The sequence below is a fragment of the Leucopleurus acutus genome (genome assembly GCF_964270905.1).
Source record: "Leucopleurus acutus genome assembly, chromosome: 2".
Classification (NCBI taxonomy): Eukaryota; Metazoa; Chordata; class Mammalia; order Artiodactyla; family Delphinidae; genus Leucopleurus; species Leucopleurus acutus.
In genome coordinates this window covers 131,413,019-131,433,337 of record NC_139143.1, presented here as the reverse complement: position 1 = coordinate 131,433,337, position 20,319 = coordinate 131,413,019, and the positions used below count along the sequence as shown (strand labels likewise).

At 33.9% G+C, this 20,319-nt stretch overlaps 1 protein-coding gene across 1 annotated transcript in view; it reads right to left on the bottom strand.

Annotated features, from left to right (window-relative positions):
• Positions 1-20,319, bottom strand: part of NEGR1 (neuronal growth regulator 1) — a gene marked incomplete at both ends in the record, with an annotated part of 926,063 nt that overhangs the window by 516,795 nt on the left and 388,949 nt on the right. The window contains one exon of the mRNA XM_082863364.1: positions 5,838-6,070. Coding sequence (XP_082719490.1) covers positions 5,838-6,070 — 233 coding nt within the window. The remainder of the gene's footprint in view (positions 1-5,837; positions 6,071-20,319) is intronic.

Below are 20,319 nucleotides of genomic sequence, written 5' to 3'. Positions count from 1 at the left end.
GTTTCAATGATGCAGCCTTGAGAGAGCAATGTGTTGTTAGGACCATCTGAACTGAATACATGACTGAACCCTGTTAAGGCCTCTATATATAAACTTTTAAGATTCTAGCGGGTCGGTTTGGAGGTCTACTCGTCTTGCGATCAGCCAAGACAAGCCTCATATATAAGCTTCCTTGTTTCTTAAACCTGCCACCTACCAATCTGAAATGGTCTGCCTCTTTCTTAGGTCTCTCCTCGCCCTCTGTGTACAGTGACATAGTTTGGGATTTCACCAGAGGAACTCCCAAGGTTGCAAATCAACAGTGATTACAGTTAATAATACTGGATTGCCTATTTGAAAGTTGCTAAGAGAGTAGATCTTAAAATTTTCTCACAAGGAAAAAGAAAATTTGTAACTATGTATGGCAACCGATGCTGACTAGGCTTACTGTGGCGATCATTTACAATATATACAAATATGGAATCATTATGTTGCATTCCTAAAACTAACATAATGTTATATGTCAATTATATGTCAATTAAAATAATAATTTTTAATGTAATATGTTTTACAACTATTGATAAGTATACTATGAAGTTACATCCCTTAAAGCTAAAAGTTCTTTGGCTGGGATAATGAAACATAATTATGTTCAGGAACCATTTTTATTTTGGATGGTTTATTATTTGTTTCCCAACTAAAAATATTAAGAATATATGCTTTGGGTCTTTATCACTTCTTTGTGTTTTAAAGTAGGTCCAAAATTGGGGTTCCTATATAAAATCTTAATCTCCCCCACAGGTATAAATAGAGATTGAATAAAACAGAGTGGGAGCCAGTCTGAGGGCTTTGTCCTAAACCATTATTGCATTCAGACATTACCTATTTTGACATCTATGGGCTCTGTTAAACTTTTCTTAGTGCTAATATTTTTCTTTGGTTTCCTTTTGTAGCTTTTTGAAAAGTTTGAAGTATTTACTGTTGAAGAACAATGACTTGAGTTTTCTAATGGATGTGGTATTTTACCATACTTTTTGGACCATTATAGCTTTTCTCCCCTTTGGGTCTTTTGAGGAAGGCGGGCCCATGTCCTGTGATGCTGCGTTATTGCCAGCCAGCTCAACTTGGAGCAGAAGTGTGGTGTCTTTCTCTGCCAGTGTGTTCCTTGTGTGGGCTTTAATATTCATAAAAAGGATGTTAGCATTTGATTAAGATATGCTGGTCTTTAAAGAATATGGCTCTAAACTTGTGGCCACATAGAATAATTGCTCTCCAGATATTCATTGGTAAGTATAATTTTGAACTATCTGTACCTGAATTCCTATTCAAAGACCCACTGAGATAAATAATATTTGTGAAAGTTTGACTCAGGAAGGATAGGCTCTAAAATTTACTCATAGATTAAGGAATAATCAAAAAGCAATGTCACTGTTATTGAATTAGCATCTTGTTAATTTCTCTTTCTGTGTTGGGTGCTAGAAATCTTAGAACTAAAATTTTTACCAAGCTCTAACAATATATAGAAATCATGGCAAAAATTTTATACATTTAATACATTATATATTATATTTAAAAATGTAATAATCTATTACATCTGACTGCATCCTATTCTTCTTACCTTATCTTTTGCTTCTGATTTCTCCTAATTGCCTTGGTGTACTAAATACTTTGGTATAAGCCACTTTAAATTCCCAACCAATGTAAAACAATGTTAATAATGAATGGTATTTGAATGTGTTGTCTTTCCACTTTACGAAGATTTTCTCTAAACGATGACTAAGCCAGAGGCAAGGATCTACATGGTCATAGTTATGGATCTTTGAGTTGAAAGGATATGGAATGTAAAATTAGGATATTTATTAGGGAATAGTCTTGTGATAAATAGCTGGAGAAGGAAAAAGAAGAAGGTAGGATTGAACAGAGCAAGAAGTTGAGCTGTAGTGGATGCTATTCAATAGCTTCAGCTGTTCTCAAGCCAAAATAGCCCATCAGAGTTATCCTCCTCAGGCTGGAAGGGAGAGGCTTTTATACTCCCGGCTTTAATCAGTCATCAGACGTTGTTGCTCTAGGCAGAACTAGGCTTTGCCTCTCTACAGCTGAGGCTAACTTTGAAAGGGCTGACCACTATATGCTGTCTGCTGATGGCACTCACAGCAGCTAGGAACACAAGCCCATCCTTGAAAAGGAAAGCATAGCACCCTGTCTATCACAAATATTTTAGGTAAGTAAAATACCCTGAGGAAATTAGGACACACTCAACAAGTTAAACCACCCTTGAGAAATTATTTTGCTCATAGGCTTATGTGCTAGTCATCCCTCCTTCTATCCTGCCTAGAGAAAACCTAGAGTATATCTCCCTGGAAGGGCATGAGTTGAATGATAAACGTTCCATATATTGTGTGTGTGTGAATGTGTTTGTGTATGTGTATGTGTATGTGTGTGTGTGTGTGTGTGTGTGTGCGTGTGTGTGTATCTTAAAACAATATACACTTATTATTTCAGTTTCTGTCCTGGCACATCGTAACTATTCAGTCTCACAAGGCTGCAGTCGAGGTGTTGGCTGAGGCTGTTGTATGTATATTCAATTATTATACAATATTTTGGGGTGTCTATTTTGTGCTGCATACAACTTAGACTCTAGACATGGACTTAAAGTAGAAACCATTGTGTTATATTTTTGAATGGAAAGCATTTACATTTTATGTTTCATTTCAAAACAGTATTGTAATAGGGATCTCCCTTCATAACAAGTATTCAAGCTGCATACATTTTTATACTCATGAACAGGAAGGATACTCTTAGTAAATGCTACACCACATGATTTGAAACACCTGACAATTAGGTAACTTGATTTAACAGCGCTATATACAGGTGATGAAAAATTTATTTTCTTACTAAATCTATCAGCCAGTTTCCACCCCCTTGAAGCAAAACTCCAATTCACCACATTCTTCAAATACATTGTTCAAATACATTCTTCAAATGTATTCTTCAAATACATTGTTCAGCTCGGTTGGTGAAAGAAAAACATGGAGATAAATAAAGCACACTTGCAGAATAAATATTAGAAGGCGCTACTGTGTAAAAATTAGTTTGCATGGTTCTCAGTACAAGTGTTATGAAATTATTTTTTCATGTTTTAACTTAAAAAACTTTTTCCCTTTCAAATCAAAAGCAAACAGTCACAGTGGATTTTTTTCCCCCTGTCATTGATCTTTTTGCTTTTGACTAGAACAGACCTTAAGATTTTCTGATCTGAATCCTCTTCCTTCAAATGAGAAAACTAAAGTTTAGAGAGGCTTGAGAATTACCCATTTCGTGAGGGAAAATTCAGGATTGGAATCCAGGTTTTCCAACTCCTACTCCAGTGTCTTTTCTCCCCAATTATTCCATTTATTGATATTAATAGCTCTGAGGAATCAATAACATAAACAAATTTCCCATGCGCAAAGTCTGTGTGGGCAAGATATCCTTTTGATTATCCCCTTTCTAAAATGACTTTTTAAAAATAGCTCCCTTGAGTACATAGTTTCAACAATTAAAGATGAGCTTTGTTTTTACCAGCCAATGTGTGTTTGACATTATTGATTGATAATGTCATTGATTAATAAATAGCTTTCTCTCACTTGCTAAATTTCTTTATCTTGTTGAATCAAGGCTTGACAAATTATTAGGCAACGAACATATATTTCAAAATTATCCAAATACTCCTGAGTATCAGACAACCTAACAAATTTAGAGACTGAAGAAATGTGCACATCAGTTTATTTTTGTTCATTGAGAGGAAATGTAGCTTAAGTAGGGTTTGACTTTTTAAGATATTTATTTAGTTCTTGAATTGACTGACAAGCCTATTAATTTGTTCCCTGAACTTTATTAATGTAAATGGAAAAATGCCCACATGTCAATCAACTTCTAATAAGTACTTATGTTCATAAGTACTGTAAAATTATTAGCTTTTAATTTGACCCAACCACACACATCAAAACAGTAACATAAATTATATTTTTCTAGAGGAACAAAATATTATACTGATAAAAAATTCAATAAGTGCATTTGTAAAATGTTCTTCCTAAAATGGTGCCCAAAAGTTTATACTGGCCAGCAAAAATGAGTGCCAAAGTAAGGCATGTAACAGTTTTAAAACTGTGTACAGTATTAAACAACCTATGTAATATAAAGTTATGAAGAAATTCTATGGAAATTAGCATTTTCATTAACAGGGCATATATATATATATATATATATGTATATATATATATATATATATATGTATTTGGGGTCTGGTTAAAAAATATGGGCCTAACGGAATAAAAGAGAATAGAAAAAAGGAAAGAGGGATATTTTTAGTGTTCAGAAGTATATTGTTTAAACATATAAGAAGCAAAATGTCTTTATCTCAAGTGACTCAAATATATTACCATCAAAGTGTACTTTTCCTCATGTAATAAAATTTTTTTGCAGTGTTTGAACTAGAAACTCAAGTCAAAAGGCACTGAACTAAACAAGAGAACAGAATTAGGCTTTGATAACTGAAGAAATGTGTTTGTGTCTCGTAATCTCATGTCATTTTTTGAAGCTGGATAAACTGCCCTCTGGAATCTCTGGATAATCTTTGAATGAAGATGGACTTTTATGAAAACTTTATTATTTTCTTATATGCTTTTAAATAAGGAAAATCACCAAAGTCTTCAATGATTTGTAATAAGGAAAACCACTGAGGAAATTCACTGCCTTACTCTTCAATTTATACTTTCCTTCTTAAAGTTAATTGTTTAATAAGTTTAATCATTATCACAAAGTTAAAATATTTACTAATAATTGAAGCTTTGTTTGAATTCAGTTTTACCTTTATGTGAGGAAATAAAGCTCAATTAATAAAGTTGTAGAATAACAATCTTTTCTGAATGTAAACCATGTACCTAAATTAATATTTACTGTTGATTTTTGAAGGGTAAACTCAGAAATAATACAACTAACTTGCAAATTCAGCTTTCCTGATAGGAATAAAACATGCATTCACTGGCACTACATTATCATATAATTTGTTATTAATTTTACTTAGAAATGCTGCAATGTCATTTTGAGTTCCACAATATACTATTTCTATGCAACCAACACATGGTTTATCTATAAAGCATGAGGATATAATGCAAAAGGGCAAAAATACACATTTTCTATTCTACTAGCATTATAATTATATTTTCCTTGAAATGTATTTGTGTTGAGGATAAATATGCGCTTATATTTTAGTATGCAAGAAAAGTAAAATAATTGGATGATTCTGTTTATATTTGGACATTGTAAGTTAGCTAGCATGATTTATGATCTACTGAAAGTAAATCAAAGTATAAAGCATTGTGAACCATATTTTTTCAATTATTCTATATTTAAATAAAGTAATTCTAGAAGGCTGCTTCTTTTCATTGTGACTTGAATCAAAGTAAATAGAAGCTGAATTGAGACAGAGTGTTGGAAAGCTTGAGGATTACTTTTAAAGAGTTATTATTCATATTTCAAGAAGTTCTAATATTTTAATGTAGCCATCATAGGCTATCAAAAATTTATTTTAATGTACCAACAATGGGTTCTTAAAGATTTATTGAAGGGGTGACTCATAGGAAGATACAAAATGAATCATATACAAAATAATCATAATGTGATGTTAATGGATAATTTTTGATCTCAGTAAGTGGGGATTTGTATGCCTATAAAAGCCATTATACTTAATGGAATCTAGGAACATAAATCCCTGAAGACAATGACAACATATCTTTCAACATTGTCAGCTACCTCTCAGTCATTTTGATATCTAAATATTGAATATTTCTAAGCATAGCAGACATGGAAATGCATACCTTGCACAGTTAGATGCACCTGCATTGTTCTCGGTGTATGTTGAGTCTGAACAGAACATGTGTATGGGCCATCGTCTGTCACATCTACATTCTGTATCTGGAGGCTGTAGTCCCTTTTATTCAATGTTGAAATTGAAACTCGAGGATCCACTGACCACTTATCACCTCCCGCAAAAATAATACTTGACCGGTTCAGCCAGGCACCCTTTGAAGCTCCATCTTCCAAATAACACCTACAAATTACCAGAGACAGAACATTATTAATCAAAATGAAAATGAGAGACAATATTATCTTTGTTCTGAGTGTATTTCCATATGCTGAATTATGGCACTGCATCAAATGCAAACATCAGTTATAAACACAGGAGACATGAACACACTGGTACATTTTTCATTCCCAAAGCAAATATGAAACAATACCTTCCTACACTTTGGTTTAGTTTCGTTTTTTAAGTGTGTATGTGTGTGTGTGTGTGTGTGTGTGTGTGTGTGTATTTTAATTCAAAGCCAGTCAAAATCCTTTTTTATTCTGTCTGGATGACAAGTAAATTTAAATAAGGTTAAATTAGTTCAAATAACAATTTCAACATTAAAACACATTTCTTTCTTTGAAATTATAAGAAGTAGAATAGGTTCATGAGCTAGCCCGGTTTAATGCAATCCAATTCTGAATATAATGTGCCAGATACATAAAGCACAGAATGGCACCATATACATGTTTATTCTTAAAATTACCTGCATTTGCAGAGCAGTAGACCCGTACACTGAAACTATGAACTGCATTTCACTGATAATATTGCTGTTGTAATTAAATGTAGCGAGGCTAATATAATACTTTTAGTAGCAAATTCTTGCAGTCTTTTCAATAAACTGACCAATAGTTTTTCCAGAAAGCATTCATTTATCCAACAAAAACACGTATGGAGCATCTACTATTCATGGATTCAAAGAGTATTGCCTTTGCTCTCCAAAACTTTTAGTCTACTAAGGAGGACAATCTAATTAAGCCAACCAATTAATACTATACAGAAAGAAGAATATTTTTATGAAATCAGGCACAAGGTACATGAGAGACAAACGAGGGTTACTTGACTTAGAAAGGTTGTTGTGAGTACAGAAAAAGGCTTTCTAGAATAGAAAAATGCCTGAGATAAAGAGATGAAGAGTGGAAGATGTGGTGTTCTAGACAGAGGTGCTATATGCAGATAACTCCCGGGAAAGGTGAGAGAGACAGCCAGGCATTTTAAGGAAGTACAGAGAAGCATGGGATATAAGATAGGAGGGATGAGAGACAAAATTGGAAAGGTAAACTAGAGCTAGATGATAATAGCAAGCATGATGACTACTATTAGATTTTAAGGCCAAATTTGAAGCCATTTATTCAGAGTTGTATTCTATAACAAAATTTAAAAATATAGCTTTGTATCTAATAGGAGCCAGTCATATCAAGATTTAGAACAGAAGGCTGTGGTCATATATCAGTGATTTTGCTGAGGACTGGCATTCTAAGTTTCAACCTGAAAACGTTCTGATACAAATTAAAGACTGGTTCTCTTAAATGAGTGCAAAGCACAGCTACAGAATGAAAATACACATACATCGAAATAGTTTGACAGCATTTCTACAGAACACCTTGGGGGATTGAACACAGTGTTTTGAGATTGCTACAAAATTGCAAGCTGAAAGCAACAGGGTAGGCTGCTGCCAACTGTATCAAACTAATCAGTGGGTGAAAAAATAAGGAACAAGGTACATTGCAGAATCTAATTTGCAGTCAGCTTCAGCATCTATAGAATACAAACTAGTAGAAGTCATAAAGGTCATTGTTAATTGAAAAGCTTTTCCTGATGTATTTAATGAAGAAAATAAAACCCACTTTAATGACATAATTAAACAATTATAGTATATTGTCATTCTTAATAACATGCAGAAAGAAGATACAGGGGACATAGTTCCCATTTCACAAGATCACATGTGTACTGGTATAGCATAGAACACTGAAATACCACTACTAGGATTATGATAATTCCGCTGTCTGTATTTAATATCTGGGTTCATCAAATGTTTATTGTGTGACCTCTGCATTTGTGGCCTTCACACTTTTTCCTATCTGGTGCTCATAACAACCCTGTGAGGTATAGATTGCTATGCTCAATTCATCCTTAGAATATAAATGGAATTTTGTGGTTAAATGACTTGCCCAAGCCACACTGTTAGTGGATGGCAAAGTTGAATTCATAATCAAGCCTTCTATTTCCACATTCAATGTCATTTTCACCGTAATGCAGATCAAAGACTTTTAAAATAGTTTTCAGAAATGGGCAGATGATTAGAATGTTGCAGACATTACTGCAAGTAATTTCTTATTTATTGAATGTGACCAACTGCTTAACCTGTCCTATTCTAAAGGAAGCAGAAAATTAATCATTAATGGATATTTTACCATGAAAGTCTGATTTAGAACACTCTGCCTGGCATTTCCCCTTCCCTAGAGACAGCAGCAGCTTTACCTTTATTTGGGGGGGGGGGCGGTATCAGGAAGACCACAGCGAGTAACTAGTATTTAGATACTAAAGCTTTCATAGACCTGATCTGGGTTTTAACTCGTAATCTTAGCATAAGCACTATTCCTCTGTTCTGGCATGCCAAGGACCTTCACAGAAGAAGAGATTCTAACTTCTTCACTAAGAAAAATGAAAAAAAAAAGGGGGGGGCTCTTTGTGTCTCCTCGGCTTGGATAACTATCTTCCATAATTATTATTGGTCCCAACCCAAAGCTTTTCAAGACATACGTTAGGAAGACCCTTGAAAGAGACTCAGGGAAAAAAAGAAAATTGGGGTATTATTTCCTTGGACTTCTGTAGAGCAATTCTCAGATTACACTACTGAAGTAGAACCTAAATAACTCAAATTACCATATATGGAATTTTACAAATTGTGAATAGCAAGGCCTAGGAATGACTTTCTATTTTTATAAAAACACAAGATACTTATACATACTATATGTAGTTTTAAGCTCAACTATAAGATGATTATGTAAAATATATGAAATAGGCATATACACATATGATTCCTTGAGAAAAAGGACTTTGTCTCCTATCTATCTACCTCCTCTTTGTTCTCCACTTCCCCCCTAGTTTGTTTTTGGTTTTGTTTTTGTTTCTTTCATGTACACAAAGAGGTACTGCTAGATATGTGTATGCTGTATTAAGAAGAAATTCTGGAAAGAAGGAAAGTATTTAGGGTATGATAGAGGGGAGAGGGAGGGTGGGAAAAGGACAGAAGTGGTGAGAATTTCATCTTGTACTCTTTGGGTATCAAACTTTTTTTTTTAGTTGAAGAACACTAATGTGTAAAGATATAATCTGTTGGAATCCTTGCCCACACAGAATTTATAATTTAGCAAGGATGATAAATTATATTCATGACTAACCATCATAAAGAACAGGAAGTGAAAATATAGTAATTAAATTGTTGTTATAATGGATTATTATAATTGTCTGAGGGTATCTGGCTTCTGCCCTTGACCTTGTTCTCCCCACAATAAACAGAATGAACTTTAGAGTTTAAATCAGATCATCGACAACTCTAAGCCTTCCTATTTCACTCATAAGAAAAATTCTTAATCCCTATAGTGACCAATCATCCTATGTAATCTGGCCCCTTGATGCTTCTCTGACCTTGTCAGTTCCCACTCTTTCCCATTTACTCTGCTCTAGACTCTGGGCCTCCAGCTGTGCTTCCAACAAATCACACTTGCTCTTGCCCCAGGAAGTTGGCATTTCTTACTGCTTCTTCTGCCTGGAACTCTCCTCCCCAAGAAGTCTGCATAATATATTACACAGTAGCAAAGTTACACAGTAGCAAAGGTGAGGGGTTCTCCTGTTTAGGATGGAGAAATTAATGTGTGAGAGAGAGGTTGGTAAAGCAAAGATGATCAGATCACTGATGAGAGTAGGATGAAGCAATAGTTCTCGGGTCAAAAACTTGGATCATTTTTCATCTCTGGACTTCCAAATAGAACGTTTTAACAGCTAGTGATGTTAGGATCCCTTTGAAGTCTAGATAATGAAATAATCTGAATAAAATGTTTAATAATGAATATATCCTTTAATTGAGTATGGCACAGCTTTTTTTGAAAGTTTTTCCCCCCCACTTAAAACAATCTTCTAGACAACCTACTTTATAGGGAGATGACTGAAGCAGTTCCAAAAATACACTCTTCAGCATAAGCTGTGCTAACACCAAGACAAATATCATGACAAACACTTAAATTTTCAATCATCTGGATGTTGTGTAACATAGTTCCAAACATCTGGTTGTTGGAAAATGTATAGAAAATAGCTTTAATACTTCATTTTGTTCAAGATTGTTATTTATTTAAACCCAGGCTTAAGATAGTTAATGCTTTTCTAATAAGACTGGCACTGCTGCTTCTGAAATCTTTTAAGGAGCTCCTTTATAAATGACATTTGTACGTATCAGGCAGGTCCTTATTTTGAGGGTATAAAGTCCCACTTGGTGAGGTGCTAGTTGAACAAAATGATGTTGGAGTAATTCTAACAGACTCTCTCTGTGACACTATCTCCTGTGGTGATTAAATCTGAAAGGTGGACATCAGAGAGCTTAGTGGAAATTAGCATATTTGGTTATTTATTATTTTTTAAACTCGATTAAGAAATTAAGTCTGTGGCTGCTGAAGAATGATTTTTTCCTTTCATATCTCTAAGTTCCCTGTAACACATTCCAAAAACATAAGCCTTAGCGCCATTACCATTACCCCACACAGCAGGATTTATTCCGCTCGATGGAGAAAGACCAGCTTTTCTCAAGACGTGTTGATTAATGAAAGCCCCTATTAAAGGTACTAACTAATAAGAGAAGAAAAGTACAATTTCCCTTGGAATCAAAGCTAAACCATGCGAAAATGATCTACCTATGAAGGGATTGGCCAGCTACCTTCACAGCTGTCTTTTCATCATATCACAAAGTTCTAAATTTGACAGAAGAACTTTCAAAAGCACACAGAAAAAATTAAAAAATTCAGAACATCATACAACCTCCATGCTAATTCTGCATACAAAGAGAGCTTTGATATCCTGGTTTCAAGGCCAATATGAGGTAAGAAAAGTAAAGTAGAGATTAAATAGAACAGAACAAATTCCATCTCCTCACCCACTTGCCTTTGTTTTTAAGGTTGTTCTCTTCTTAATGTCTTTCATGCCAGTTATTCCTTGGATAATATAATAGATATTGATATGGGTATAGATATGAATATGGATACAGATAATTATAAACATACATGTATACATGTATATTATATAACATGTAGTATTTACTAGACAATAATATCTTTATATATAATATTATGGGTGAAATGCTTCCTATTATCTTTCTATTTTGGCAAGTGTAGGGCATGCATGACTTTGTCAAGGGAAATCCATAATTTGGATTTCAAATTGTGGATTTTCAAAGAATCATCAATTTGTCTAATGAACTTATTTAATGAAGCACTCATCCTTCTAGATGGTGAAAATTATATTTCAAAATATATTTAAAGAGATTTCTAAGTGAGAAATGCACTTCTGCAGGTAACAGTTCAATACTATTTTGTAGCTAATAATATATATACTAACATTACTATCTGCCAGATACTGTTCTAAGCACATGATATCTATTTCTCATTCAATCTTCACAACAACCCTTTGTGATAGGTACCGTCAAGTTATCATTTTGCCGATTTTACAGCGAAGGAAGTGAGGTACAGAGAGGTTATGTAACTTATGACTTGTTTATGGAAATTTGTAATGTATCATAATAACCTTATTATTTAACTTCATTAAACCTCCAGGCATAAGTATGTAAGTAATATTAATGACACATGTACATTTATTTTTAGAATGGGAAATATGCCATGTTGAGCACATTTTACTTTTTTTTTTAAATTTATTAAGTTATTAATTTATGGCTGTGTTGGGTCTTCGTTTCTGTGCAAGGGCTTTCTCTAGTTGTGGCAAGCAGGGGCCACTCTTCACCACGGTACGCGGGCCTCTCTCTATCGCAGCCTCTCTTGTTGAGGAACACAGGCTCCAGACGTGCAGGCTCAGTAATTGTGGCTCACGGGCCCAGTTGCTCTGCGGTATGTGGGATCTTCCCAGACCAGGGCTCGAACCCATGTCCCCTGCATTGGCAGGCAGATTCTCAACTACTGCACCACCAGGGAAGCCCAGCACATTTTACTTTTTACATGGTAGCACACACACACACAAAAAAAACAAAAAAACCCAAATAACGTTGATTTCTTATTTTGTAAGAGAAAGAAATTGATTTTCTATACATTTTACTCTAGTACATCTTTGTAATAATAAAGCTATATTAAAAATGTCCTGGATAAGAGATTGAAAGTTATGAGCTACTATGTAATTATAACAGCAAATTCTCAAACATACGTATTTTTGATATTGTAAAACAGAGAAAAGAACACTGAAAATAATAAAGCTTTAAAAAAAATTTTTTATTGCTTTTTCATACATTCTATACCTAATTAATGAAATAAATGAACTTTAATGTGATCAGGCAATGGTATTAATTCATACCTTTAAGTCTTATTTTAATGCAAAATTTATAGTGTCTGTATTTTTTAAAACATATATATATAATATGTATATATATACATATATACATGTATGTGTATATATACGTATATAAAACCCAACATATTAAATGCCTAAGAAATAATCAAAATTTGGTTTGGGATTAATCTCTAAATTCCAGACATTGAAATCACTCATTTTAACTGATAATCAAACCATGCTTTTCTATAATACTACAAATTGCTTTATCTTTTTCTTTTCATTGTCTCATTTAAGTCAAGCTTCCACTTTAGCCTGTCTGACGATGTTTAGAAGAGGCAATGCCAAGGAATTTTTACTTTTAGGGTGTTTCAATACATTATTTGTAAATCACTCAACATATGAATTAACATTTATTAAGTAAAATAGGCATGGATAGAGTGAAAGAAAGCCTATATATTGACTAAAGAAAGTAGGAAAGTCTTTGTGCAACGTACTGACATTTTTGGCCTATTACTAAAGTCTAATTATGATCGTCTTGTCTTGATAATAATAAGAAATTCCATTTGCTGAATGCTATGGGTTAAGTGGTATGGAAAATACTTTCATATATGATCTCATTTAACACTCACAAAAGCATTTTGAGAGGTAGGTAGGTCTTATTATCTCTACATTAAAAATGGTGCATGCATGAATTCAGGATGGATAAATGAGGCAGAGAATGTAAAAAGGAAGAGGAATTACATATTTGAAAAGTTAGTTTAAGACTAGCTCTGTTCAAACGGCCTTACTCAGGAATCAAACTGGAAATTTCTTTGTCATTTCTACTTTTTAAATTCAACTAAACCACTTGCTTTCTCCCACATGGACTTAAATGTGAGATATTTGGATCTGTAAGGGCTTCAAGATTTTTGTTAACTGGCAGGGCCTCTGAACCGCTGTGGGGAGAATTCTGTCTGCAGTGCTATCTCCCTGGCAGATGCTTCCTGGAGAAGTTGGACTTTCACCTCAGGAGCTATAAAGGGAATGAACACTACATTCAGAATGCATGCAGGAGGTGTTTAAAACAGCAATATCAGAGAAGGAGAATGCAGCCAGGTCCAGAGAAGTGAAGAGATAATGCTCTAGGCTCCAGGCAAGCCTCTTTATCCCATCTTCTTAGGGATGGAGCTAGATACAGACATCTCACTCTTAAAACAAGGGAAAAAAACACATGGAATCCTGTACCAAAAACAATACCAGCAATTCTACTCCCTTCCATCAAACACCTACTTCCTTCCAGTAAACATCTTTGTGTTTAAATCATTTGGAAAGTATTCTATTTTCATATAAATACAGATGATAAAATAAGAAACAGCAAATGGCTATACAGAAATGTTCTAAACTCAACTATTTTGTCAAATTAATTAAGTATATGCCACTTTACAGCATCAGTAAATACAGATATTTAAAAAACAAAAATAATTATTTCCTCTTTCTCTCTCTGCTTAATGTTGACCTTTAAACTTTCTACTGGTCACCGATGGATTTTTCTTCTTGCCTTTTTTCTAATAAAAGGTATTCTGAGCACAAATTTTACTTTATGAATAAAGAATGGCTACATAGCACAATTAATTAAAACCAGCCTTGTGATCATTAGCTAAAGTAGCCATTAATCCGTATTTACCTGTCCTCTCTTGAGAAAACTAAGCCATATTTCAATATGAGATATGCCTTAAAATACAAATTAGGGAACGTATCCCAGAGGGGGGAAAAATGTAGGTTTTTTCTCATCTGCTTCCTGCAAACAAATTTAAACTGATTATATTTTCTCAAAATATGCTAAAAGTTAAAAATAGTGTCATATTTAAGTTTTTGTTAGATCACAGGGACAAATTATTGGTCCTCGAGAAGCAGCATAATGTAGTGATCAATTATAGTTAATATTGGAGTTCAAATGTTACCTTTCTTGTGCACTAGCAGTGGAACCTGGGGCAAATTAATTTACCCTAGTTTTCTCACCTGTAAAATGGGATTAGTAATATTATTTATTTGATAAGATTGTAATGAGGATTTGTTTGTTAAATGTGCTCAGGATGGAGCCAGATACACGGTAAGTACGTAATTAAGGATAATTATTTTCAATCCACCTTCCTATGGTTAACTTGATATTTAAAACAAAACAAACTACCACCATCATCAATGACCAAAATCCCTTTGTGCTATAAAATATAATTTGAAGGAGGAAAAAAAAAGGCATTCATAGAGCCTGGCTTGATAGAGCAAAGTGTTAGTTATCTATATTGCCATAGCCCAGGGCTGGTTCACAAGAAATAATTTTGCAGATAAATGAATGTCATACCTTAAAGTACTTCTCCTATTTTACCTTCCTTGAACTTCCAGAAAATATTATTTTTTATTGTACTTCCTTCTCTTATAGGCAGAGCACGTTAAGAAAAAGAGAGTTTCAGTGTTACTGCCTTTTTTTTTAAGTTATATTGACACTCAAAACTTAAGTTTAGATACCAAGTCCCTGGTTTACTAGCAATAGTTTTGGGCAAGTAACTGGACTCAATTAAAGTAACTCTATTAAAGCCTTACTCACGTATTTGCAAAATGGAGATAGCACCACTTGTACTAATTCCTATTTTGGTATAAGATTAAATGAGACTCTGCATGGCAGATAGATTTATAAAGTTATAAGGAAAAATATACATGAAAATACTTTGTAATTATTTTAAGGTTTTATGAGTTAATTTTCCTCATAACTCTAGGACATGATTATGAATCTCTATTTGCAGATTGCATGAGCACAGTGATCTTCCCAGACTCAGTGAGATGAAGTTAAGGTGAGCAATTGTTTTCTTTTTGCTTTTAAGGTCCATAAAATGATTTTCTATATAAACTAAATAGAAACTAATAGGTTCTATGTAAACTATTGCATGTTTTTAAATTGTCACCTAATTTTTTTTTTTTTTTTTTTTTGGCGGTACGCGGGCCTCTCACTGTTGTGGCCTCTTCTGTTGCAGAGCACAGGCTCCGGACGTGCAGGCTCAGCGGCCATGGCTCACGGGCCCAGCCGCTCCACGGCATGTGGCATCTTCCCGGACCGGACCGGTGCACGTACCTGTGTCCCCTGCATCAGCAGGCGGACTCTCAACCACTGCGCCACCAGGGAAGCCCTAAAATATTTTTTGTAAGCTAAGGTCTTTGCAAAAATTATAATTTCTGATTACTATAAACATGGATATTTTAAGATAAAACTGTTAATCCTCACTTTTAAATGTGTTAATTCTCACTTTTAAATGCATCCAAGAAAATCTAAATAACATAGTGATTTGATATTCACTATCAGTCATTTTTTTAAAAGATGAACAAGATCTGTTTTTTAAAAAAATGCTACATTGTTGCTCTTTCTCCTCAAACTCATATTTTCATTCCACTTGTGCTATATAATTTGATTCTAATCTAAATTTTTTAAAAATTAAAATCTTTTGATACCTTATCTTCTCTGAAGTAAAATTAAATATGTAAATTGAGTATAAAAATTCTTATGACTGGAAGGATCTAAGTATAAAAAATATTATGGAGGAATTTATTTTTACAATCATTAATAGTATACAACTGATTAAATCATGTATATCATACATTTTGATAAATATTGAACTTTTTTATTGCTTTACATAGATAATAATGGATGTCTTAATGAGGTGGCTTTATCTAGACACATGCAAAAACCTTCTTGTGCAAATAAGGATGCTATCTGCTCACATGAAATAGAGTTTAGAATCAATTCTACGGAACCTTGTTTTCTTAAATCAAACTATGATAGAAAGAATCCTGTTATAGCAACACCACTCAATTTTTTAACTCTGTCAGAATGATATGATTACAGTAATCTATCATCAAAAACATTCCCAATATATTTTATAACTCTATTATACCTTCATGTAGATGTTCATGTTCATGTAGATGTGTTGAAAGAAAATTTGAAAGTGCCTAAATTGCAGTAGAATTTAGCAGACTCTAGAATTATTCGTTATATCAAAATCAACACCAATATTTTATTTTATTTTATTTTTTTAAGTTAATCTTTATTTTATATTGGAGTATAGTTATTTAAAATGTTGTGTTAGTTTCAGGTGTACAGCAAAGTGATTCAGTTACACATATATCCATTCATTTTTAGATGCTCTTCCTATATATGTTATTACAGAATATTGAGTGGAGTTCCCTGTGCTGTATAGTAGGTCCTTGTTGACCATGTATCCCATATATAGTAGTGTGTATATGTCAGTCCCAAACTCCTAATTCATTCCCTCCACACACACCTTCCCACTTTGGTAACCATAAGTTTGTTTTCAAAGTCTGAGTCTGTTTCTGCTTTGTAAACACGTTCATCAGTATCATCTTTTTGTATTCCACATATAAGTGATATCATACGATATTTGTCTTTCTCTGTCTGACTTAATTCACTTAGTATGACAATCTCTAGGCCCATCCATATTGCTGTAAATGGCATCATTTCGTTCTTCTTTATGGCCAAAGAGTAATATTCCATCGTATATATGTACCACATCTTTATCCATTCCACTGTGGATGGACATTTAGCTTGCTTCCATATCTTAGTTATTGTAAATACTGCTGCAATGAACATTGGGGTGCATGTATATTTTTGAATTATGGTTTTATCCAGATATATGCTCAGGAGTGGATATGTGGTAACTCTATTTATATTTTTTTAAGGAACCTCCATACTGTTCTTCATAGTTGCTGTACCAATTTACATTCCCACCAACAGTGTAGGAAGCTTCCCTTTCCTCCACACCCTCTCCAGCATTTACTGTTTGTAGATTTTTTGATGATGGCCTTTCTGACCTCTGGTGTGAGGTGATACCTCATTGTAGTTTTGATTTGCATTTCTCTAATAATTAGTGGTGTTGAGCATCTTTTCATGTGTTTGTTGGCCATCTGTATGTCTTCTTTGGAGAAATGTCTATTTAGGTCTTCTGCCCATTTTTGGATTGGGTTGTTTGTTTTTTGATATTGAGCTGCATGAGCCATTTGTATATTTTGGAGATTAATCCATTGTCAGTTGCATCACTTGCAAATATATTCTCCCAATCTGTAGGTTGTATTTTCATTTTGTTTATGGTTTCCTTTGCTGTGCAGAAGCTTTTAAGTTTCATTAGGTCCCATTTGTTTATTTTTGTTTTTATTTTCATTACTCTAGGAGGTGGATCCAAAAAGATATTGCTAAGATTTATGTCAAAGAGTGTTCTGCCTATGTTTTCCTCTAAGAGTTTTATAGTATCCAGTCTTACATTTAAGTCTTTAATACATTTCAAGTTTATTTGTTGTGTATGGTGTTAGAGAAACTTCTAATTTCATTATTTCACACATAGCTTTCCAGTTTTCCCAGCACCACTTATTGAAGAGACTGTCTTTTCTCTATTGTATATTCTTGCCTCCTTTGTTGTAGATTAATTGACCATAAGTGTGTGGGTTTATTTCTGGGTTTATCTTTCTATCCTACTCCATTAATCTGTAAGTCTGGCTTTGTGCCAGTGCCATACTGTTTTGATTACTGTAGCTTTGTAGTAGTGTCTGAAGTCAGGTAGTCTGATTCTTCTAGCTCTATTCTTCTCTCTCAAGATTAAAAAAAATGCAGGGATCAGATCATGTAAGGCTTTATGGCCCATTATATGAGAATTTGCATTTTTTCCAAGGACAATGAGATATCTTATGGCCAAGGAGAGAGTGAATGGTTCCTAGAGCTAGGATATTTCTGGGTTAGGAGTGGCCTTACAACAAATATCCATGTGGAACCCTCCTACACTGTTGGTGGGAATGTAAATCGGTGCAGCCACTATGGAGAACAGTATGGAGGTTCCTTGGAAAACTAAAAACAGAGTTACCTAATCATCCAGCAATCCTTCTCCTGGGCATATACCTGGAGAAAACTCTAATTTGAAAAGATACATGCACCCCAATGTTCACTTCAGCACTATTTACAATAACCAAGACATGGAAGCAACCTAAACGTCCATTGACAGTGGAATGGGTAGAGAAGTGGTACATGCATGTATACAATGGAATATTACTCAGCCATAAAAAGAATGAAATAATGTCATTTGCAACAACATGAATGGGCCTAGAGAACACCAATATTTTATATAGTCTCTTTGTTTCATTTCCTGTGAGTTTTACACTTTGGACTATGCTCCATGCTATGATTCTGTATGTTTGAGCGATTTAGTGAAAGATGAGTGTAAAAGTAAGAGGTAGGAACTGGAAGCAATTCAACCACAGACCTACACTCTCAGGCAGGTCAATTTTAGGAAAGAAAACATATGAAAATGTATGTCAAGAAATTTTTAAAAATTATCTGTTCCTGCACAGGCCTTTGAAAGTCATCATATATCTTTAGGGCATTTATACCACAGTTGGAAAATTTTTGATATCTGAAATGCAGTGTTTTGTATCTTTTTCTACTGTTAAGCTATTTAACTCTTTATTTAAAGCTATCAGCATTATTTGCCTCTATTTTTTCTCCTTTTCAACCTTCAGCTTCTATTACCTAGGGGTAGGGAATATAGACAACTGAATCTATGTGAGAATTATTAGAATATTAGTTTTCATATTGCCTGTACTGTCCCAAAGACATTCTTCATGAACAACATGGGCTTGTTGAATAATTGCTTAAAAAGTCTGAATTCCTTCTATTTCAAGTGTATGTTTAAAGTGTATGTTAATGTTGCTGGAACTCTGAGCCAGGCTGCATGATAATCACCTATTCATCAGTAAATTAAAAATATTTAGCTAGTCTTTTAAAACTGCTGATAATAATATCTTAATTTTGCTAAATGTCCAGAGCTTAATTATTCTTTTTTTGTTTACTCAATATTAAAATACACTTGAAAATTTTTAGCTAATACCTGTGTATTTTAAATATACGTGTTGGTAGTCTTTTGGGTTTCTTTTCTTTTCCAGAAATCTAAAATGTACTTTTCTCTGTGATCAATTCTTTCATTATTGTTAAACCTTTGTTGCTTCAAGAGGTATGTGTGTGCTTCAAGAGTTGTGTGTGTGTGTTGTGAGAGAAGGGAGGAGAGACACATTCAGTGTAAAAATGCACAAGAAGTAAAAATGAATACTTATAATTACAAGAATAGTAAACAATGGCAAAATCTGAATATGTAACCAACACATAATTTATATTAATTTCATCTGAGCTCTTTCTTACAGAAAGTACCAGAATCTCTCTAAATATTAATGCTTCTCTTGCTAGAGGATCCATCCAGTAGTAGCATCTAGTGGACAGCTGGACCTGTCATATCTCAGTGCCTGGCTGACTCAGGAAAGCATGTGCCTCCGAGGGATGTAAAATTCCACTGTGATTTAGGAAAAGCTGAAAGTTCAGCCATGACTTTCTGACTGGATCTCTCCTTACTAGACTGCTGCATATTTTCCTATCTCCGTGACTGAATCATCTCCCAAGGTCAGAATTCTGTGATATTTGTCACTACTTCCTTGAGTCACTATAAAAAGCAAACTTGAAGAGTAAAAAAGGAAACCATCATTATAATGTTCTCTAAAAACAGATGAATTGAAATCTGGGAACAATACTGATATGGTTTCTCCAAGATAGTTTTACCTTGAATTCAGAACAACATGGAGTTGAATCACAATTCTTATTGACACTAACTAGCCCTAGGAATTTGGGCACTACTTAATTTTTCTAAGGCTTCACATTTGATTCTTTAAAATGAGGATAGTAATATGTACTTAAAGAAGCTATTTTGGGAAGATTAACTGAAATGTTCCAGGTGACAAGACCTAAATACCTCACCTTAGATGTCATTTCTTTGGAAAGCCCTCTGTGAAATCTCTGCTCCAAGCCCCTAGACAGCTTTAATGGACCTTTCCTA